The 23,167-nt window shown below is 41.3% G+C and overlaps 1 protein-coding gene across 2 annotated transcripts in view; it reads left to right on the top strand.

The window, feature by feature from the left end:
• Positions 1-23,167, top strand: part of GRK3 (G protein-coupled receptor kinase 3) — a 76,877-nt gene that overhangs the window by 44,908 nt on the left and 8,802 nt on the right. For both annotated transcript variants that reach the window (XM_042805072.1, XM_042805071.1), the window contains exons 6-19: positions 114-175; positions 1,266-1,317; positions 1,931-2,022; positions 4,826-4,925; positions 11,228-11,306; positions 12,537-12,667; positions 13,377-13,471; positions 14,596-14,703; positions 17,555-17,621; positions 17,846-17,946; positions 19,066-19,132; positions 19,586-19,681; positions 21,988-22,150; positions 22,783-22,919. In XM_042805072.1, coding sequence (XP_042661006.1) covers positions 114-175; positions 1,266-1,317; positions 1,931-2,022; positions 4,826-4,925; positions 11,228-11,306; positions 12,537-12,667; positions 13,377-13,471; positions 14,596-14,703; positions 17,555-17,621; positions 17,846-17,946; positions 19,066-19,132; positions 19,586-19,681; positions 21,988-22,150; positions 22,783-22,919 — 1,350 coding nt within the window. The remainder of the gene's footprint in view (positions 1-113; positions 176-1,265; positions 1,318-1,930; positions 2,023-4,825; positions 4,926-11,227; positions 11,307-12,536; positions 12,668-13,376; positions 13,472-14,595; positions 14,704-17,554; positions 17,622-17,845; positions 17,947-19,065; positions 19,133-19,585; positions 19,682-21,987; positions 22,151-22,782; positions 22,920-23,167) is intronic.

Genomic DNA, 23,167 nt, shown 5'->3' with positions numbered 1-23,167 from the left:
AGAGTAAATGCTGTAGTTATATAGAGTCAATGTGAGTTATATATAATGGGTAGTATTGCATAATCAGTTTATTTTATGCTTAAATACTAACCGTGTTTCTTAACTCTTTTTAGCCATATATAGAAGAAATTTGTGATAGTCTCCGAGGAAAAATATTTCAGAAATTTATGGAAAGGTATGAACTTCACGTGTTCTCTGAACTTTGTAGTTAATGTAGCAGGAACCCGAGTCCCTTCAGTATTGCTGTAAAATAAGGCTAAAAATGTTTAGTAAACTTCATTTAAATAATAGTGTATTGTCAGCAAGCTTCTGCAAATGACTAGCTTTGTTGTATATCTTGACTAATGTCAGGATGTACGAGTGGAAAAACTGTAAAGCTGATGGATTTTACTGTTGCTCTGTGTAGCAGTAGTAATAGATTGCGGTTTGAGCTTAAAGGTTTAAAAACGCAGAACTACGTACTGGTGGGATGTTCTCATGAGTAACCATCTCTTGGGTGTGACTGAAAGACCCGGTCGTTCTGGTTTGTGTCTGGATGCCTTGCAGTTAAGCAGAAAAGGTCTAGAAAAGGTGCAGAGCTAGTTCAGGTGAGCAGCCCTCTTAACCTCAGTGGAGCTGCTCGTGCGTGCAGGGGCTGTAACGCGCGGCTCTGATCCAACGGCAGCCAGGTAGGCGGTGTGAAATGGTATGGGTGGTGTTCTGCAGTCAAACTGAAATAGTTGTAAAAATGCCTCCACAGAACTATCATTTCTGACTCTGAAAATAAATACTTAATTATTTATGTAGAAATGAGAAACTGTTTTTGGCAACAGCTTGTTGGTATTATTGATGTTTTTCCTATTTTAAGATAAAATGAGTTTAGAATGTTCCTTGAAGTATGTAGAGGTTCATTAACGTAAATGGAGCTGCTTCTGTTTTCTTAGAATTATCTTTATGTAACTTAAATGTTTGTTAGTTCCAAACTTAGTTGTTTTTAAAAATTAAAAACTGTCTGAAAGAGGGGCACGAGGACATACTTAAAATGACAGAAGTGAAGTTATCAGATAACTTTCTCTGACAAGGATGTAAAATATTAAGGGTGCACTGCCTAGTAATTGTTTTTCTTGGTTGGAGTAAGATTCCGACTGCTTGAAAGGAAGGTTATCATCTACTAAATACCACGACACGCCCTAGTGCAAACTTTATTTTAAACATCAGTGTCTTGACATTTTCTGTGATATTTTACACAGTAGTCTCAGACAACTTCTAAACTTTTTTTTCTACAGTGACAAGTTTACTAGATTTTGTCAATGGAAAAACGTAGAACTAAATATTCATGTAAGTACTTACAAGCATATTTGTCTTGTCAAAGGCTGGTACAGGAAAGAGAATGTTCAGTTTTGAGTACTGAAAGGGCCTTATGAAAGAGGACGGGGAATGTTACTGATCTGCTCTTCTGTTCTTAGACGTGCAGTCCTAACGATTCCTTTCTGGACGTCCCTACTGCCTCTCTCGAGCTTTTTGATTTTTATAGTAGCTGGAAGAAGCTGAACTGCCAGAATTGCTGCTCTGACAGCCCCAGACACCGTCTGTCCCCTTTCTGCCGCTGCAGTTCTGCCGCTGTCCCCAGCGCCCCTTACCCCGGGCTCTGCTTCTGTCCCGCTGCACGGCTCTGCCACAGCCCTTCCCTCCGCAGCCTGCATTACGAATGAGACTGTCAGCCTTTGGCAGCAGCAGTCTCATCCGTCTTGCCTGTACTTCAGACTGTAGTGCTTGCAAGTACATTGAAATATAAACAGTAAGAGGCTCCTTTTTCCAAAACAGTAAATGCTATATGAATTGCAATAATTAAGTATCTTAACACGCTAATAGATGACTTAGATGTTTTTACAGTAAGTTTTTTAATGCTGAAAAACGAAGTCTGGTTTTGTTTTGTTTTTTGCATTTCCAGCTGACCATGAATGATTTTAGTGTACACAGAATAATAGGAAGAGGGGGATTTGGTGAAGTGTATGGTTGCAGAAAAGCAGACACTGGAAAAATGTGAGTATATACACACTTGAATTTAGAGGTAATTGTAAACTCTGAACTAGTGAGGAAATCCTTCCAGTCATTTCTTACAAAATCACTGGAAAGCAGCGTCACATTAGTGTATAGTTCTTAATTAAATTTTCTCTCCAGGGGTTCTGATTTCTGGATCATCTTTAAGCTTATTTCGATATTTGATCCTGTTGTGTGCCATGCAGTGGGGCTTCAGTCTAGCAGAGCTCTTAAGCACATCCTTCATTTAAATGGTCTTGTCAAAATTAATGGAAACTGCACAGGAGTTTAAAATTAAGTATGCGCTTTAATGACTTCCTGGATCAGAGCCTGACAGTGTGGAGCGATGTTCTTGTGGAACATCGTGGTGATCGTGTGAGGTGTCGTTGCCTCTGGTCCTCTCAAGGTCGCTCTTCTCTCCGCAAAGCGCATCGCCTCGCTGACGTAGGGCCGGAGGATGGTGTAGGAACGTGACCTCAGTGCTCTTCCATCTGCAGAGTCGTGCCTGGGCAGGTTTTGAGTGCGGGACTCTGGATTTGTGTAACTGCATACGTTTCTGCCCTGGCGAGAGCAGTGCTCCTTGCTTACATTTGGAAGGATAGAGTTCCAGTGTTGAACTTCTGTTTAACAGAGCTCTCGGTGGGAACTCCAAGATCAAGCCCATGTGGGGTTTTTTTTGTTTGGTTGGTTTGTTTTGGTTTTTTTTTTTTTTTTTTTTTTTCTTTTTCTAGTCTTACCATTCACACGCTTCTGATCATCAGATTTCAATTTCTAGGCATAATTGTCCCATTATGTTCTGTTTTGAACATCTGGGCATTGATTTAACAAATTGTTCTTAATATTTATCTATTTATTTATTTATTTACAGCCCACCCTGCCCCTTTCGTCTTGCTTTTCTTCTAACAGTTTTAGTCCAGGGACCATCCTTAAACGTTTCTCTTCTAAGTAAGCATGGCATGTTTGAAGTGCCAAGTCTGCAGGTACAGCTGGCTTCACTGGCAATTCTGTGTGCTTGGCATCCTTGATAATAATAAACTTCTGAGCTATTAACAAGTGGAAGACACCTTAATGTTGCTATCACGCTTAGTATTTTTGCAGTGACTTCAAGTATTTATATTAATACTATTACTAACAATACCATTTTTATTCTTGCTTTGGTACTTTTTTGTCCATGTACAATTTGTTAACTTGTCCATGCACAAAAATAAACATTTTATTTAGCTTGAGCCCTGCTAAGCAGGTGTCCACCCTGACGAGGTAGTTCTCAGATTCCCAGTCGTTTTCACACCTGAAGTTTGCTCTGGCAGGAGGTGAATAAACCTTGGGACTAGCAAGTGAAGCAAAGGACAGTTTTTATCAGATATAAATAAAGAGAAGTGAAATGTGGGAAACCCAACCTTTTTCAAAATTGAAGGAAAACATTAGATTAGGTTCAGTTGCTGGGTAGAGGTTTGGTTTAGTTCTTTCTTAATCCAAACCTGTTTACCCATCCCTAATCCAGATCCCGTCCACTCTAGATGGCTGCCTCTGCTGCACTTACTGCCTGCAAGGAGCTTGGGAAGCCACCCTCTAAGGTAAATGCCAGTGGTGTTTCACTAACCCACAAAGATACACCTGAGGCTTCTTTCACATCACCTCCCGCGAGGACATCTAAATAGGGGCCAGAAGTGCAATGCAGGAAGCAGTCCGAAGGGGGAGGGTAGCAGTGCTTTGTGCAGCTCCAGAGCAGAACGAGATACTTGATTTCGATCAGCCTTAAATGGCCTCAGTCATTAGCTCTGATCAGTGACGTCAAAGCATAAATAAAGGGTAGCGTGTGAAATGTTATTTATAGTCACCCTTTACAGACTCCTCAGCGAAAGCACGTGCTGTGAATATATTCCTTGTTTTGGAAACTTAAAATTCCAATATGTTCACGCTCACCCCACCACCACCCCCCCCAGCTCACGGCCCGTGCATGGCAAGGATCGACGTGGCTTTTTTAGGGAGTGCAGCACCAAGGTGACACGAGGCCCCGTGTGCGTACGGAGCTGTCACAGCGTAGGCAGCTGTTGAGCATCGACGCAGTGCTCTAACGAGGTGCTTTCCTCAACCTGTTTTAAAACCACTGGCCCACTGTCTAGAAATCTCCTGTGGAGGAACACGCGTGTCCTTCTCAGCTGTTGTCTAACAGTAGGCTCACCTAACGTCTTGAAAAAAAGATCCAGAAGACATTATATCCTACTCTTGTTTGAAGGTTGTTAGGGTAACATTCTTTTTTGATCAAAATTTTATTAATTTCACTAATACAGATGGTAGAAGGTTTAGAAACCTTTCGTGTGTATATCTGACCTTTTTGAGTAGAAATAAAACTTTAAAAATATATATATATAAATACATATATATATGTATAAAAAAACCTCAGTGTGTTCAAGATACCACTTTCCTGGTAGAGTTGAAACTGTTCGAATTAAATGGAACTGTAATAGAGTCTCTGTTATTTAATTCATACTGCAAATCCTTGCTTGTATGTATTAAAAAAATAATGTATTACATGTAATTCCTATATCACTGTGGTTGTTTGGACATAGAATTGTTTGTTAAAACACATTTCTCTGTTAGGAGGTTTCTGTTGAAAATGTTTTAATTCTGTGAGATTTTGGAGGTTTTCTTGTTTAGTTGTGTAATGATGTTTTTAGTACTGGGTTTAAGTCTTTAAAGAGCTTGCTTACAGGATATGTAAAATGTGTGGCATAACTGCTACTGAATAATACTGAGTATAGGAGGAAATTTTTCTGGTGCTTTTCTGAACGGTTAATATTTTCAGGTATGCAATGAAATGTTTAGATAAGAAGAGAATCAAGATGAAGCAAGGAGAAACATTAGCCTTAAATGAAAGAATTATGCTGTCTCTTGTCAGTACAGGAGTAAGTATCATTGATTTGTTATTCTTTTATTTTTATTGCATATCATATAAAAGCTGGTTTACATATACATATTCCATCAATTCAGTTGTGTGATGTGCAAAAATTAATGCCCCCCCCCCCCCCCCCCCTCCCCGGAACCTTTCCCCTGATTCTAGAAATGTGCCAGAAATAAGATGGAAAAGCAAGCTTGCTTTTCAGTTTGGGTGCTTACAGAAATGAGCATCTTGGCTAAAGAGGCTTGAGGGGGTTCCCTATTTCTTAGGTAATTCATTCTCTCCCCACCCCTTCTGATTTTTAAAATACTCCTTTTTTCAAGTATTATATTTGAACTTTCCCAAAACATTATTCTGTCTTGTAAAAGAATGTTCTTTTCTGCTATAGTTACTTAGTACTTTAATAAAATATAAGGTGCCATTTCAGAGAAAAACTTCAGTTACCTTTTGGTTCTCCTTTTCCTGTGACTCTGATCTGTGACTCTGACTCTGCTTATCCAAATTTTCCATTGTACTTTTTACGTACTTCAGCTGAGTACCTGTCAAGGTGTACCAAGTAAGTCTGCTCATCTAGCATATTTAAAATTAGAAGTATCACTGACGTGTGTAAAAAGCAACCCAACTGGCGCTGGTTTCACCAGACGGTGTCTTGTTACCTGCAGAAGAGAAGTTTGGCAGCAGCATGTTGTGCTCAGACAGCTTCAGTCAGGCTTTGAAGTGCCAGAGCCTTCTGAGTACACTGGCCTCATTAAACAAAACTTGAAATCAGCTCGTATCACCATGGTGACGTGTGATGCTGGTAAAAAGGTTAATTTTCCTCATGACTACGGTGGTGTACGAATTAAACATTTGGTTTGCAGCTCGGTGTAAACGCGTCCCCTTTTCCCAGCACAGCTAAAGCATGAGAAGGAACTGCGTGTGGTTTTGTTCTAGGCTTGCACAGGGGAGTGCAAATAGCACAAGATCTGCAGAGCAGGAGGATTACTGCTTTGGCTCACAAAAAGGCAGGGAGCAAATATCGTGCTTTATGCTCAGAGCAAGGCCTGTATCTCGCAGAGATTAGGTAAATCCTGGTTTGGGTTCTGCATTACCCAGGTGATTTTCTTTAAAAAATCCCGCTTGTGATGCATTTAGTGTCGCTGTGTCCTTCGGGTGCAGGCGCAGCATCCCTGCTGTGCTCTGCCCGGGGAACCCCTCGGGCCGAGGGGGCCGAGGGTGGGGGTCATCGCCCGCGGGAACCCGGGGACTTTGTGCTGTGTCGCTGGTAGGCGCAGCCGCAGGGGACCTGCCCGTGCCCCGGCGGGCCTTGGCTTCTGCAAACTTGGCTTTAAAAAGGGAGGCTTACCTATAATTACAGAATTGTAATTGCTAAACAGTGCCCTTTTCTTGCCAAGTGAAAACGTTGTGAATCGGACAACACTTGGTACTTCTCAGCCTCGCGGTAGGCATGCGAGGTGCTCTGTTGTGCAGACTGACAGAAAAGCGGATTGCAGTTTTGTCCCTAGAAGATTAGCTTTTGAACTTTCCTTGCTACCCATCAGATCATTTCCCTCTGCTGCTAGAAATATCCTGGTAAGGCAAATCCTAAACTAGAAACTAGGGAAGCTACGCGTCAAGTTGTCATCATGAGGTTGAACTTTGTCCTCATTGCAAAGGTCCGAAGGAAGGATGAGGTATTTCTTCTTGTGCCTTTCATCAGAAACTCCTCCCCTGCCTCGGCCTTTCTCTGGAGAAGGGCAGGCATGCACTGAAAATAAAGGTCAGGGAATCTCCTTTAACACAGAATTGCATTCGTATTTGGCTTGAGCATAAAGATAGATAGAGGACTGGAAAGTATTTCTCTGTTCTTTTATCTGTGAAATTACAATCGGGTTTTATCAGTTAGACTCTTTAATCAGGTTAGCTGTTTTCACCAAAGATAAGTTGTGGCTTGTCTGAAAGTATCAGGAGTCTTGAGAGCCAGTGGAGTGAAGTTCTGTATCAGAGACTAGACAAGAAATCTAGGCAAATTAGTAATAATTGTCGTATTAACTTTAACTTGTGATTTTGTTGCGCCAGTACTGAATGTGAATTTTCATGTCTAGTGATTCAAAAGAAAATTGTTCACAAGGCTGCTAATGGTGGAGCTGGTTTTCTTATATGACAGTGCATAGCTTGTCATTTAGCAGAAAAGCAAGGCAAACCATTTGGGGTTTTTTGTTAAGGATTATCAGCTCATTAGAGTGTAACTTCTTTAGATTCTCAAATTTGAAAGGGAGTTTGAAAAGAGAGATTTTGTACAAAATGCTATCCATTCAGGTTAGGTACACCTGCGCTGTAAGAGATGCTGGAGCATTTTGAATATGCAGAATTAAATAGATTTGAAAGTGGCAGAATCAGATAATTAATTTAATTCCGGAATATAAGCTGTTAGGTTCGAATGGCACGTGCCTTCCCCAGTGACAAGATCTATGTGCTGCCCAGAACAAAGTGGAACTGGGAAGTTCATCATAGTACAATTAGTCATTTAACTGGGAATCCAGATGTCTCTGCAAAATACATAATAACAGCTGTGCAGATTACACATACGTTTGTGTAATCATTTTTGTTAATCCACCTAAAATGTTGGCATTCACAACCACTCCTTGGTTAGGGAGCTCCCAAATTTGAGTACATTGCGGCCACGTTGTGTGAAGTTTTTCATGGTAATGTTTCGAGTCAGCCCAGCTCAGAAGTACAACAGGCATCTCTGCTGAGCACGGGAACTGCTTGGATTGGCCTCTTAATACAAAACGTGGGCTCCGGGTTGCTGGGATTCCCCGTGGGTTTGTTCGCTTTCTCACTGACTGTTGGGGTAACATGGACAAACTGTTGCTGAGGTTTGTGTTTTCTCTTCCACAAGACACAGGCTCTGCCTTCCTCTCCCATAGAGGTGTTCAGTCTGGAGGCTGGAAATGCGTTATGAAATTCTTAGAAGATAGAATAGTAGGGGAACTATTTTACTTTCTGTTAAAAGAAAAAAATACTTGTTTTCTGTAATAGCCATATTTGCCTAATGTTCAAAAACTGGAACGTTGAAATCTCTGAGACCATCGCTGCTGGTGGACTGTATAAAAACAATCTGCCAAAAGGTGCTGTTCGTGGAAGGAGGTGGTTATTCAATAAATCTTTTCCTGGCAGGTAGGAGGTGGTCATTCCAGCAGTTTGTTGCGAGACAGGGCTGTAGCTCCACTCTTGTTGGGTCTGCTAGTTCTCTTGTTCTGAAAAAATCAGGCAGCTAAGCTGTTTTACTCAGATCTTTTTGAGATAGTTTGACTAAATACTGGTCTCGAGATTCCCTCAAAGGATGGTAAGAATAAGGTACAGCAGAACTGGACAGGCTGAACGATAAAACATCTGGGATCAATAATAAAATAATTTTTCTAGAGAAGAACAGTTACTTTGTTTTCACGTGTACTGAGATTTGCAGGAGTCTCAATTTTGCTCAAAAAATGGAATCTATTCCCGAATCTTGGTTGTCACTTGGAGGAACATCTGTGGGAATGGCAGACAATAGCTCAGTGTTCCAGGCGTTGACTTGCACACCTTTCTGAGCGAGACCTCTCAGGACAGAGCTGCTCTTTAGTTAAGGACACTGCACAGCTGCTCTACACTAGGAACACGGTGTTTTACCTATTTGCTGTCATTTCTGTGATGGTGCTCAAAAGCCAGGTACTTAGGTTATGGGAAGAGTCAGAATCAAAGGTTTCCTTCTAAAGTCATTGTTAGTGTGCTGATGTCTTTATGTCTTTAAAATATTGCATTCCTACAAGTTTTTTATAGTTTTGTTGGGTTTTGTTTTGGTGTGTTTTTTGTTTTGTTTTGTTTTTTTGCTTCCACATGATTTATTACCAGATACTTGTCTTCAACAGTTTCTTGGACTTAATCCAGGATTGTTTGGATGTAAGGAACTGTTTCGAAACTATTCTTAATTCCCACATTATTGTCATACTGTTGCTTATTTTTTTCAGAGCAGAAGCTTGACTGCAACAAAGTATTATTCTCTTGCAACAGTTGCTTTATTGCTTTATGTTTCATTTAAAAAAAAATACCTATAGGGTATTTTTTATTTTTATGCTGGAAAATACTCTTTTGCAGAGGTTTTTGTGTCAGAAAAATATCGCAATACTACAATTTCTTCTCTCAGTTAAGCAGTGAGAGGGTAGTGATTAAATTAGGAAGGCTTACACAAACATGAGTTATGCATCACATTTACACTTGCAGATTTCTTTTAAAAATGAGATCTGTAAAAATACAGGCATGCTATGTTCTGGTATAGAAACACCCTTTTATTTTTCTGTATATGGTGTTTAAATTCTAAGACTAAATCCTTCTAAGTAATTAGATTGCTCTAAGGTTTTAGGAAGCCTGCTTGGGGACACTTCTGAATTATCCATTTGATTCAGAAAATTAATAATGCTACTGAAGCTTTTGTTCTGAAGTCAGGAGGTTAACTACAATAGTCTGCAGTTAGGAGACGTTTGAAGTTTATAATGAGAGATAATGCCTTCTGTTAGATGCCATGTTGCCTTGCCTATAGTCTCCTTATTTCTAGGAACATTTAGCAGTTAGGCATTTTTCATGTTTCTGCAGGGTGTTTTGGGTGCGTGCCTGCGTCCTGCTGACCTGTGTTTGGAATTAATATTTGCACAGTAAACAATAAAACACAGTTAGGCTTGGACGTTACTGCAGGATCGGTCCGAGAGGAGTCACTGGGGATTACAGTTGAGTGTATAAAGCTTTATATTTCAGCCTGATGTGGTTTTGTGGAAGGATGAGCTGATTTGGAGTGTGCTGGCTGGCCGGTGTCGCCGTCCCCTCCCTTTCCTGCGAGGCGGCACCCCGACCCGGGTCCCGCGGCCCCGCTCTGCCCAAGGCCACCGTGTTTTGCCGCTTCTAAATTGGGAAGGAAACCGGTTCCTGTGAGAGGTTCCCAGAGCTTTCACTATCAGTGCTGCAATAATTAACACATTGTTTAAGTCACGTTAGGTCGCGGTCGTGCTTCCTGCGTGGTGTCCTGGCTCGTCAGCACTTAAGCTCGTCTTAGCTCGTCTTCCTGCCGGGCTTTGCGCGCTGGGGCCGGGCCGCCGTCCGTCTGTGTCACGGCTCAGGCCAGCGCGTTCCGGCGGCGCAGCCGCTCCTTCGGCTTTCGTTGTAGACCAGCCGAGCAGTCCTGGGTTCATACAGCTTTGGAGAAGGGGTCTGTGAGGTAATAGCCCCCCCCGTTAACTGGCCACTAGCATCCTATGTCAGGCTAGTGAAGAGAGGAGGGCCTGCCAACTTCCCGCCACGGCGCCTTTCAGTGCGGGTGCGTTGCAGAGGAACCAGCATGCACGCTGCAAGGATCATTGGCAGTAAAGAGGTGTTTCTCCAGCTGTAATTTTTTTACGATTGCTTTTCTTAAACAGCTGTGGGAATTAAGGTTCGAGTGCATCAAGAGGTGGGAGCGTACTCCATGCGATCCAGCCCTGCGCGTGGCCGCTCTGCAGTGACCTTCTTCAATCTACGCCCACCCTACTTGTTTTACTGGGTTTTGCGTAATCTGGACCTTGCTGTTCTTGCTTCCCGTGCGTTGCACGCGCACCAGAGTTGTGACTTCCTTCCTGGTGTATTTATCTTCCTTTTAAGCATCTGTAGCAAACGCTGCCGGAGAGCTGAAGGGCGGCAGCGGGAGGCAGGTCACCCCGCTGTCACCTCTGTGCAGCTCCGCAGGGGGACTCTGGGCGCGTGGGCAGGCTCTTACCCATGTAGCTGCATTTAATGTATAGGTGAGGATAAAACTTTCTCTCCTTGGGGATTTTGTACGTGATGTGACTCAGCTTCTCGGTCAGTGTGCCAGCAGCTGAACATTTGCCATGCAATCGTGAGAAATAGTGCGTATCCTTTACGCTTCGTGGGAAGAGCTTTATTTTTTTCTGAGCTGGCCTAAAGCTTGTTAGCTTTAATGTATCTTTCACGTAAGTCTACTGCAAACTCAGGTAAATATTTTTAGAATGTTTCTAGCTGCTGTAGTTGCAAGCCTGCAGAAGATAGTGATGCTACTTGCTTTTTTTTAAGCCTTTGGCTCCTCATAGCTTTTTTAAATTTCTGTTTTGAAATGAGAGAGCAAAATCTAAGATTTCTAAACTGTAAGTGAAACATCAGAACATGTAGATTAATACACAAATTGCTTTAGAAAATTGTTATGGATATTGGCCAATATCATAGGGAAAATATCACTTGTATTTTTAGCTTCTCTAAGTAATACTTTGCTTCCTGCCTGAGATGAACTCTTTACGCCTTCCCTTCTAGGACTGTCCTTTTATAGTGTGTATGACCTATGCCTTCCACACCCCTGACAAACTCTGTTTCATTCTGGACCTGATGAATGGTAAGCGAGACTCATGCAGATGATGATAATATTACAGAAATATTGGCAAGAGGGCTTGCTGAGGTCTAAAGAGAATGAGGGAAAAATAATCTGAGATGTGAAGCATCGACCTGTGAGCAGGAGGGGTAAATAGACCTAAACCAGGGAATGTATAGAACAGACTGGAAAATCTCTGCTACCTTACAACATCTACGTATTTAAATAAAGATATCAAAGGGCCTATTAGGCTGGAAGCTTAAGGAAATGGTGGCCATGTGGAAAAATGTATGAGGAGATCAGAGACACAGTTTTCAGAGTAAAAATAAAAGGGCTGCTATAAAGAGCTCTGCAAAGAAAATTGATGGGGGAAGCATTCCACAAAGGAAAGAAATTACACCTAGAAGCTTTAGCATAACTCTGTAAGAACACACAGGGAGATAAATTGGTAAAGAGAGAGAAGATACTGCAGTGCCCTTATTTGCTGAGGATGCTCAGCACTTGTGGGATTTAGACTCCAGCTCTGACTGTGGTCCTACCATAATCACCTAAAGATGTCGGACACATGTGCGCGTACCGGGTTGCAAAGCTGGAAATTTAATTGAGAAACGGAGCTCATATCCTGTAAGTAATAGAGACTGGCTTTGGTGTTTTGCAAGTGAAGATTCTCGTTAAAAATCTAAGCTGTAGGTCAAATTCAAGTAATTGGTTGATTATTTAAATCTGTAGCTTGATCAGAAACAGTTTTCTAGACATATTCACAATTTGATCTGTTAATGGTATGGATTAACTCACAGAGTGACATTGTATTGTGTCAGTTCTTTGATTAGGAAAGTGTGAAAACATCCCCAGCGTGAATATTTGAATATTTTGGCCCAGATGACCTTTCAAGGTCCCTCCCAACCTGGACTGTTCTATACGCTAATTTATCCAGAAACTGTGTATGTGACTGCATTTTACTTGCTGTGGAAATCCCTTGCATTAAAACTCAGTTGTTGGATTAGTCACTGAATGCAAATGTACATGAAGTACGTGTATTTTTTAAATGGAGTTTCAGATTGGTCTTTTTTTTATTAACTTTCTCGGGTATTTAGTTGCCATATTATTTGTAGAGTGTAGGTCTGGGTCTCTGAGTGCTCCACAGGTTGTAAGAACCTACAGATGCTATGCTGTTCCCTCCCAATGTCATGCAGTCTGCCTTTGAGGCAAGATTTTACTGTTCTTTTAATTGCATCTCAATTCTTCTAATTTTAGGAGGAGATTTGCACTACCACCTCTCCCAGCACGGAGTGTTTTCTGAAAAAGAAATGAGGTTTTATGCTACTGAAATCATCCTGGGTTTAGAGCACATGCACAATCGCTTTGTTGTATACAGAGACCTAAAGGTAACTGTTAACATAGTGACTGCATTCACACAGGTGGTTGTTAGACAGCAGCAAATAATCCAGACATGCTGATAAATTGAAGGAAATATTTACCTGAAACCTTTTATTGGGAAGAATACAGATTATTTGTTTATCTTTGGCTGATTTTTCTAATAATTCTTTGAAATAGTCCTAATCTGTGCAGTTTAACCAGCCTGGGAGATACTTCCTTGGGATCAGAATAAATCCTGTGCAGTGTTACTCATCTCACCATCCTAATGATGCTGTTAATTTAGAGTATACTGCATTTCTGAGAGCCCTGAAAGAGGAGTGAGTGTGGTGGGAGACTAATAGGAAGGCAGTTGCTCAGGGGTGTTTCACTGACAATTGGGAAGTAGAAGACTGCTCCGAGATAGGTGTCCATGAGCCAAGTGACAACGAAAATGGGAAAAAAGTCTGCACAGAGAGCACAGTGTTTCAACGGCAAATAAAGGATGCAGGAGCCACACACAGACCCTTCTCTGAAAGAACCAAAAGCAATGTGGACTTGAGGCCAAAACAGATTTATAAGTGTCCATTAAATTGATGTGATAAAAAAAAAAAAAAAAGGCAATTATCAATTACCGGAAAGTATTGATGTTTGAGAATAAGTTACTGTGTTGTGAGAATCTGTAGTTCTGTCCACTGAAAAATACCAAGCAGTGACCTTCCTGTGTCTGTGGATCTCTAGCCTGCAAATATCTTGTTGGATGAACATGGGCACGTGAGGATATCAGACCTTGGGCTGGCTTGTGATTTTTCCAAAAAGAAGCCACATGCTAGTGTGTAAGTATTATGCATGGGAGCTTTGCTGCACACACAGTTATTGCTAAATAAGTCCTTCATGTGTCATTATAATTTAACTTTGCCTAAAGAAAAAAACCACACTTGTGTGGCACAGGCTTGCTTTATAACACAGCTGAACTGGATACTCTAATAAGGTTCTTCAGTCTCCTCTTTCTGTTTTCCTGCACAGTTGTAGCAGCTGATGTGTAGGCATGGCTGGAAGATGACACATTATTTCGAGATGATTCACTGTTCAGAGAAGATAAGAACCTGACTGAGTTAAAGTACCAGATTGTTTTAATTGTCCTATATAGATAATTAAATATTCCAATCTGACTGAAAAACAGGATTTATTGTGTCTTTCTCTTTTTGGATCTTTGTAGAACTGGAGGCAGATTGTATTCCTTTCTGCCTCTTGACATCAGGTCATAACTGGGACCTGATTTTCTTAGGTTGTGTGTGGATTTCACATCTGATCTGGCACATTTTATTCTTAGGTCCTCATTTGCCCTGATTTAGTCTCAGAATTTATGCAAAGAGGAAAGCTTCATCCTGTCGTATCTTAAAAGATTTGCAATCGAGTAGCTTCTTGAAAAAGTTCATACATTCCAGTTACGTCAAGGGTAGAAGCAGAACGTGGTGAGTTCTGGAGGAGGTGTCCTGTTGTGAAAGCTGGCGCAGGGGCGAGAGCAGCTCTCGGTCTTGCAACGCCCAGGGCTGGAGCCATCTGCCCTGAAATATCAGGAGCCCTGACCGTGTCCTGGTGTCTGTCCTGCCTGTAAACCACGTGGACAGAACACGCACCTTCTTCACCGCTCTTTTGCGTTCCACTCTGAGACAGAAGGCTTCTTGCTGACCCCTGTACCGAGTCTGCTAGATCTTGCTGTGGCTCCTTCGGTTTGCCTAATCATTTTTGTTGTTTAAGGTATTTCCTCAGTAGACATACATAAAACCCCCATGCCTATGTATGTACAGCCAAAGAAAAAGCAAAATAGAATAATGTTTAAAATAAACTATTTTAAAATTAGGCTCTTATTGAGAAAACACCGGGTTTTAATTATTATTTCTTTTTTTTCAATGACAGTTTTGTTTGTAATCAAGATTTTGTCCCTTTTGCCTCTCAGAGGTACCCATGGGTACATGGCTCCCGAGGTGCTCCAGAAGGGAACAGCATACGATAGCAGTGCGGACTGGTTCTCATTAGGCTGCATGCTTTTCAAACTCCTAAGAGGGTGAGTGAAGTTTCATGTCCTGTGTGCTTTTGTTTTGTTTTGGTTTGGTTTGTTTTTTTTGTGGTTTTTTTTTTTGTTTTGTTTTGGTTTTTTTTTTGTTTTTTTTTTTTTAGCCTGGGCCTCATCATTGTCTGTCCCTTGAAACACTAATATGTAACGTATTACTTATTACCTAAAATGATATCTTACTGCCATCTCTGTGATTTAGACCACGTCTGCCCATGAGACCAAAGCAGGCTTTGTTTGCTTCCAAAACAAACAAAACAGAAGGCCTGCTTCCTTTAGTGGGTACAGGTGTGGGGCAGTGAGGAATTCAGACTCTCTCTCTGCTGTTTTTGACTTCTCCTGCTAGGCAATTTACTCACCTCTTGGCAGTTGTTAGTATTTTAAATGATACGATGTTATTCATTGCCTAAATCCACTAGCAGCCCTGTTAACTTATGGGCTTCACTTCACGCTTAAGACCTGCTGCTACAGGGAAACTCTCTGCTGCACTCTTCCCTTTTTACGTGATACTCAGTCTTCCCTTCTGTAATGCTGGGATGAGTTATAATGTGCAGATGCTTCCATTTGCTGCGTCTGGCCTGTTCCCGTACTGGTGTACAAGAGTATATGATAATTACAGCTTTGTCAACTATTACCTTCTCAGTAAACTTACATGGCTATGTAGAATTTTTTAAGACTGGGGGATTTATCTGAACAGTCAATAAGAACTGATTGTCAAGTGTTTGTTGAAAATAGCATCCTCAGTATTAATGCCAAAACAGAAAAAATCTTTTGAGCTTTTCAGTGTGCTTCTCTGTAAAGATCGATCATTAGTCACCTGTGTCCTCACACATAATTAATTTTAAGCTCTTACCTCTATCCCAGACACTGTACAAAGAAAGGTAAGCGTCCGACTTCTGAATTGAACTATAAAGCTGTATCAATTTAACATTAATTGTTCACAAAATAGGCTAAATGTAAATGTGCAAATAAAGAAATAAACGGTGTTTAAATTGCACAAAAATTAAAAAAAAAAAAATAGTATTTCTGAATACAAACAACATCATGCAGCTGGGAGCAGTACCCTGTCTCTCTGGTCACTCATTGAAGAATTCTGTAGGTAGCAAGACACACGACAGTCTGGGGTTGCTGGGAGGAGAGAGGAGAGTGTCCTTCACCCACGGGACCACTGTGGGCTCCTCGTCTTTTCTTCTGAGGCCTTGTCCCTTTGAGTCACTTGGGCCCAGAGGATTAAGGTGCCCAGCTGACTCTGGCGTGGTTCTTTCTTCACAGGATTGAAGTTGTGTGATGCAAGAACTAGGGGCGAGAGATCCCATGTACCGTGGGAGCTCGGACCGGCAGGGCGGGGAGATCTCGGTCTTTGTGGGCTGTGATTCTTCCTGAGAGAGATGTGCAGGGTGCTGCCGGTGGCCAGAAGCCAAAGCATTATTCCTGGTGAACCATCCGTCCTCATCGCTTCTGAAGCCAATTAAACAACTCCCATCCCAAAACAAGGGTTGGGCACATGGTGCCATTGCTTGGTGTTTAGTAACTTCAGCCTGGCGTCAGATCTGCCCACAAGTCCCCAGTGAATCATTTGCTTCCCTGATCTACTCAGACCCTCATTGTCAAAGTATCTGAGGCTGTGTGTTCGCCATCTACTCTTGCCTTTTACCTGTCATGCTTAAAAGCAGAGAAATTGAAGTCCCGGTCTGTCCATCAGATCCATTCATCAGAGCGTTTGTGAGGATAAAAGGGAAATAACTTTTTGAGTAGCAGATTCCCAGTTGAAAGAAGCTAGTACGCACTGCCATGTGGCAAGACAAAATGCTTTATAATATCTAATTAATGTATTGATAAGTAAATAACATTTTAATTTTGAAAAATGTAATTCCCTCAACGTTTTGAAGAAAACTAAGGAGCAGGGAATATATGCTAAATCTAATTTAAAAATCTCATACTAAAATGTTTCTGCTTTCTTTCATGCTGTTGTTTAAGTATTGTGTGGTATGTCTGTAATAGTCTGAGGTCTTCTGTAGCTAAAAGGAAAAATTCAAACTCAAAAGAGAATTATAAAGCAGGCAAGGGATAAAGCTGATAATTTACCAGATATGATCAAATATCTTCCCGGTCACTAATGCTGTGGTATCTGCGATTACCTTCTGTTTCATCTACTTACTTTAAGGTCTATGCTTCATTCTTCTCATACAGATGAGTGGTAAGTTCTGTAGGTCGTACTCAGTTTCCATGCATAGATCAGTGTTTTTAAATATCTGTGGTGTGACAACTGTTCAGGATTTTCTTGTTACATGAAACTGTTCTGGTTTTTAAGAGACACAGATGTAATTGGTAAGGCGTTTGAAACACCTTCTTTAAGGATGGATCACTGCATTTAAGAATAAACTAATCTGCATGCCTTTATATGGAATAACCAGATCAGATTGCCCTGAGTTTGATAATCCTCAGGGATGTCTGTGTGTAGTTTTTAAAGAAGTCTAATGGTTGCTTTTCTTTGAATTTGAATTTGATGTCTGCCATGTACACTTGTACTGAAAACAGAAAGGATAAACTTTCTTGTAGAGTGCTACAGGTCTCTGTAGTAAGAAAACCCCCCAAAATTGTAAGAGTTCAAACACTGATATTTTTGAGGTAGCCGACAGCCGCAGTATGCTAGTGTGTAAAGTCTCATTTTTCATTGTAAATGCAAAATGTTTTACCACTTGTTTTATTGTTCTGCAGGACAGGATTGATGAGGTGGAAGAATGGGACTAAAAGGATGCTTCGCTCTTTCCTGGGGTTGCCACAGCTGAAATAACCTGATGTGTTATGACTTTACATTTATTAGTGCATTTTCTTATTTCTACAGTCACAGTCCTTTCAGACAGCACAAAACCAAAGATAAGCATGAGATCGACCGGATGACGCTCACCGTGGTAAGGATCCTGGTGACAGTTGCAGTTACATTCCTCTTGTTTAGTAAACTCCCATTTCCTCTAAAAACTGTAACTATGTAGCCTGCTTTGTGAGAAAGCTGTATTTACACATGGAAGGGTTCTTTACAAGCACTACCAAAGAAAAGCTACTCTCCTGTGTGGGGAAAGCAGATCACGCTACTTCTATAATTAAATGTCTCTTCTTGTACTTTGTTTTTTCATAGAATGTGGAGCTACCAGATTCATTTTCTCCTGAACTGAAGTCCCTTTTGGAAGGGCTCCTGCAGCGAGATGTTAGCAAGAGGCTTGGATGCCAAGGGAGAAGGTAGGTGTTGTCTTCTGCTTGGACCGCTGCCTTCAAAAATTTCCACTTCTCTGTAAATGAATGAATTCATTTCAAGTAAAATCTGGTTCCTGTTGTGATGATTTTAATTTTGGAAAGAGAACATTAGAAAGTGCTGTTGCATGGAACCACATTTCAACTTCCTTTGGTTTGGACAAATTTTTGGACCATTTCTGTCATTAAAGACTTCCCCCGAGTTCTCTGCAGTCATGCTTACATTGGGTGGTGTTCATACTTCTCATCCCTGTGTTGTTTTTTATGTTTTTGCCTGATCTGTTTTTGGCATGAAGTCGTATTACTTGACTCAGACATACTGACAGCTAAAATTTTATGGCTTATATTGTATCTGTAACGATATGAGCATATTACACACAAAAAAACCCAAAACCACTGAGCACAGAGAGCTGTGAATACTTGCTTCGTTTTGGGTTGCTTCTATTTCCAGATATACCTGTTTCATTTCACAAGCCTAAGGAAAAGGGCACTACTTGCCTCCTGCCAAGCTTACCTTGCTTATAGCTGTTAACTGAAATTGTTACCACCTATTTCAAAAGCCAGTGCCTGCCTCCTGTGAGACCAGGAGTAAATAACTGTTGAGGAACAGTTGGCAATGTGTGATAAGTGTTAATTGATGGTCACACCTGAGAGTGGGGCTGGCTGTAATTCCAGTGAGACATTCAGAGAGTTTTTTATCATGGAGCCCTCTATGGTAATGACCTGAGATTGGTTTTCAGCCTTGGGCCTATCAAGAGTAGTTACTTATTTTGTCATAAAATATGTGTGATAAGAAATGCTGTGGAGTAAGCTAGAAGTAGTGTATGGGATCTGACAACAGGCGAGTGTTGTTTGAAATGATGGAATACCATAGCAAAACAAGAGTGCTTGCCAGACCTCCAGCACTATTTCTAGTGTTTCCACATGAAAGTCTTCTCTGCTGTTGTTTGCTTAGTAAGACTTTTTTTTTTTTTTTGTCCTTGAAAAAAAGAGCATTTTACCGATGTTTTCAAGTGACAGAAATGTGACCTTTGAAGGCTTTGTATTTCTTAAATACCTGTGAGAAGCCCCTTCATTTCATTGACTTTAGTTAATTTTATTTTGCAGTGCACAAGAAGTAAAAGAACATCCTTTCTTCAAAGGCATTGATTGGCAGCAAGTCTATTTACAAAAGGTAAAGGATTAAGATAGTAACCTTAGCTTACTTGGTAAATCAGTGAAAGAAAACAAGCCTAAACAGGTAAGGGACAGAAAACTTCAGGGTTTCACACCCAGAACGTGTATGCACTTGCGTGAATATGTGGAGGATTATTTTGAAAACTGCTGTATATTCATTACTACAAGTGTTCCTTATCGGTAGTACCAAATTACTACTTTTTCAGGGTGAAATGACTGCGTGGTTTCTTCTACTTAGCTGTCTCTAAACTGTAGGAGTTTTTCCACAGATTTTTTGAGGAGCATTTACTGAAGGATCAGAATGCAGCTTTGCAGTGAAGTCTTAATTTCAAGGGACATACATTTGCACAGTCATGTGTAATCTGTGCAAAAAATAAGAAGGCCATATATGTCTACACAGTGGATTTATATAACGTCCATTAATTTGTCTTTATGCTGCTCTTATTTCTAGTATCCTCCACCACTGATTCCTCCACGGGGAGAAGTAAATGCAGCAGATGCTTTTGATATTGGGTCGTTTGATGAAGAAGACACTAAAGGCATTAAGGTATACAATTTTAATTGATAGGTAGGGAATGGCACTGTGAATGCTGTGCTTAAGCTTGCGTGCCATTCCTTTGCCTCAGGGGCTACTGAATGTACAAGGAGTTGCTTTCAGGTTTGGAAACTTAACCCATGCTGTTATGAAAGAGGTAGCCTGGGCTGGTTGGCTGGGTGGTTGTTGCTTGCCAAGTCCTTATGTTGTATGCTTTTATATTGACTGAAATCTACCTTCCTATCAAAAGTTTTATATGATAAAGCAAATATTTCAAATGGTCAGACAGCTTTTTGGAAATCCTCAGATTTTCAAGAATACTTCATGGTTTGTAGTTTTAAAAATTGTAATTTCTTTCTGGTAGTTTGGATAAATTGATAGTGTTTTAATAGTGTTATCTCATGGTCAGGGTGTGCAGTGGTTTATTCTTAAAAACAACAAACTCTATATTAATGGTAGCAACTTTATCAGTTAGAAAAGTGACAAAAGAAACTTTCAGGTTCTGACGTTATCCAAAATTTAATGAAAACAATGTAAAAGAAAAAAAAAAAAGAGAAGTTAAAGCTGCTGGCCCATTTGTGACTTGCGTGGAGGTGGTGTGACGTACGCTGCGTGTTCGTCCCCTCTTCTGAAGCTTCCCTGGCACTTTGAGACAATAGGTGATTCAGTGCTTGTCTTGGGTCTGTCCTGTTCATTAGTTTTGTCATCCGTTTCTTCAGTAGATCAAACTTTTACTCTTGTTATTGCAGAAGTGAGTCAGGAGGGAAACTAATTGCTCTAAACTTTATAAGCAAAAAAACATGTTAAGCACTCACTGTGCCTAAAAAGGAACTTGTCTGTCAGTGTCACCTGCTGTAATTACAGAAGTTGGCACAGAAAAGATTTTACGTGTTTAAAGAGAAATGCAGAGAACCCAAGATGTTCTTTATCCCGGAAAACTCCACGTCTTCAGCATCAGTGTTAGTCTAACAGGATTCCAGATTCCTGCAATTCTGGAATGCCATAATTTGGAGGAACATTTCGCAAGAAGAAGCCAGGTGGTCTTTTTGTTTATTGAGGGGATTGGATATTCTCAGCAAGGCCTGTAAATCGTATAGCCAGATCGCTTCCATGTAATCTTTGTTCAGGCTGCCTATAAGGTAAATTTATTCTTAGTCATGAGTCAGTGAGGGATATCATGTACAGCTTCTTTGCTCTGCGCTTTCACTGGGATGTCACAGTCTTTTAGAAGGGACTGAATAATTCGTGCCTCTGAGTCAGCTGCAGTCGGAGCTTCCATTAAGGTGTCAGGAGCCGTCTCTGCCCATGAGGACACCAGCTGGGGTGCCTTGCTCTCCTCCACTGCCCCTGCGGATTATATTTATACTGCAGGGTGTCCTGTGACACTGGGAAGGACGCGTGTTCTTTGTGGTTACAAGCTGGAAGGCCGGCAGTGGATGCCCCTGGCTTTCCCCTCTTCCTCGCATGCCACTTCTGCACAACTGCAGAGAAGTCTTCTGCCCTCAAATCCAGCGTGTATTTTCCCGCTGTGATACGGCTGTGGGCCTTGGAAAAGGAGAATAAGTGTCCTGGGGGTGTGTGGCCTGGCTGCAGGAGGAGAGCAGAGCAAGGCTTCCCCGTCCTGTTCCCGCAGGCGCTGTGTGAGGAGAACATCGATCACTTTTTGTACTGCTAAACCCAGGATGTGGCTGTGTCGAGCAGCAAACAGTCTTTCCTGAAGATCCAGGAGTTTGATTTTCCTTCAGCGTGACTCAATTTGAGTACTGTAGTTGAAGATTAGGGGAGAAAAGAATCTATATAGCAGGAAAACTGAGGTCTGCTGCATGCGCTGCTGAATTTTGAAGGTTAATTATTGAGAATGTAAAGTTAAGCTGTGGAAGCATGGAAGGCATTTTTGTATAAAAGGTGTCTTTTCATTTATTCGTGGAACTTTCGTGCTGAGAAAGTTTTAAACACAATTAGACATTTTATTGACAATGATTGTACAACAAAGTTAAGAATACCGCTGTTTACATTTAATTAATTATTTAAATGTAAAGTCTAGAGAACATTATAGAACAATGTTGAGTAAGGCTTTTAGAGCTATCAAACCAGACACGTTTTGAAAAGGTAGCCTGTTCTCTATATATAAATGAGTATCTTTGCTTAAATGAATATCTGTGTTTACTCTTGTTTGCATCTCCTTGTTCTGGTAAGGTTAGAGTTCAATGCATCTTTTAAAATAATACTGTTATATGGGTAACTATGAACTGTTGGGGATAAGAATAGTAAAAGTTATTAAAGTGTTGGTTTTTTTTGTGTTGTTTTTCTCTTGCAAGTTGCTTGATAGTGACCAGGAGTTATATAAGAACTTCCCTCTGGTAATATCGGAGCGTTGGCAGCAAGAAGTAGCAGAAACTGTTTATGATGCAGTAAATGCAGACACAGATAAAATTGAGGCCAGAAAAAGGGCTAAAAATAAGCAGCTTGGCCATGAGGAAGGTAATCTGTCAAATACACTTCTCTCCATCTTTTGCTGCTAGATAGTAATTCATGTGTTTGAAGTTTCGCACAACAGACTCTCACATTACTGTCATTCACCAGTAATTGTTAGAATTCATTTAGACAGTATCGTGTTTCTTAAGAGGTTTCTTAATGTTTTGAAATGCTGTATGATGACATAATGTTTTGGAAAACCTTTTGTACTCACTTTTAAAGATTATCATGTACAGCCTTTCATCGTTTTTGTTTATGGTGCACGCTCAGAAAAGAGCATGTGGGATTTGCTTTCATGACAAAGGAGCTGAGAAAGAAAACAGGAGGCCCTTTACAGCAAACTTTACTCGTTTGCACAAGTGTTGCATCACAGACACCGAGCTTTGGATAGCAGTATACGAATCTTTTACTAGTTAATGAAGTTCTTTTTAAAGAACCAAATTCCGCTCTTGGTTGCTCCGCTGCAGCCTCCTCAGCTCACGTAATCAGGGCAGAGTTGGCGCGGGGTGTGCCTGTGCACCCAGCACCAGGGCTGCCCTCCTGGAGAGGGCAGGCGGCGGCGCGCCGGGTTCCGGCCCGCGTCCCTTCTCGGCAGGGCCCGTCTGCGGAACGCGTCCTAAAGCTTCCTCTTGCCATAGATTACGCGCTTGGGAAGGACTGTATTATGCACGGATACATGCTGAAATTGGGGAACCCCTTCTTGACTCAGTGGCAGCGGCGTTACTTTTACCTTTTCCCCAACCGACTTGAATGGCGAGGAGAAGGAGAGTCGCGGGTAAGTGGGGGTGCTCTGGAGGGCAGCCGCTTCCGGGGGCGTGGAAGGCAGGTGGATGCTGAGGCGAATCTGAGGGCTTGTGCTCAAGCATACCTGCCGTGGAAGTAGAGTTTGGTCCGAGTAACTGACCGCTGGATTTGAGTAACTTATCTGGAGTATCGCCTTAGTTAATGGGTAGCTATGCTGCGCTGAGGAAACATAAAGTTGAGAAACCCGTTTACTTTGTTTTGTTATGTTTTTTAAAGGAA

The sequence above is a fragment of the Tyto alba genome, unplaced genomic scaffold (genome assembly GCF_018691265.1).
Source record: "Tyto alba isolate M040663 unplaced genomic scaffold, T.alba_DEE_v4.0 Super-Scaffold_44, whole genome shotgun sequence".
NCBI classification, from domain to species: domain Eukaryota; kingdom Metazoa; phylum Chordata; class Aves; order Strigiformes; family Tytonidae; genus Tyto; species Tyto alba.
The sequence above is the reverse complement of the archived record's forward strand: the minus strand, read 5'-3'. Positions and strand labels throughout refer to the sequence as shown.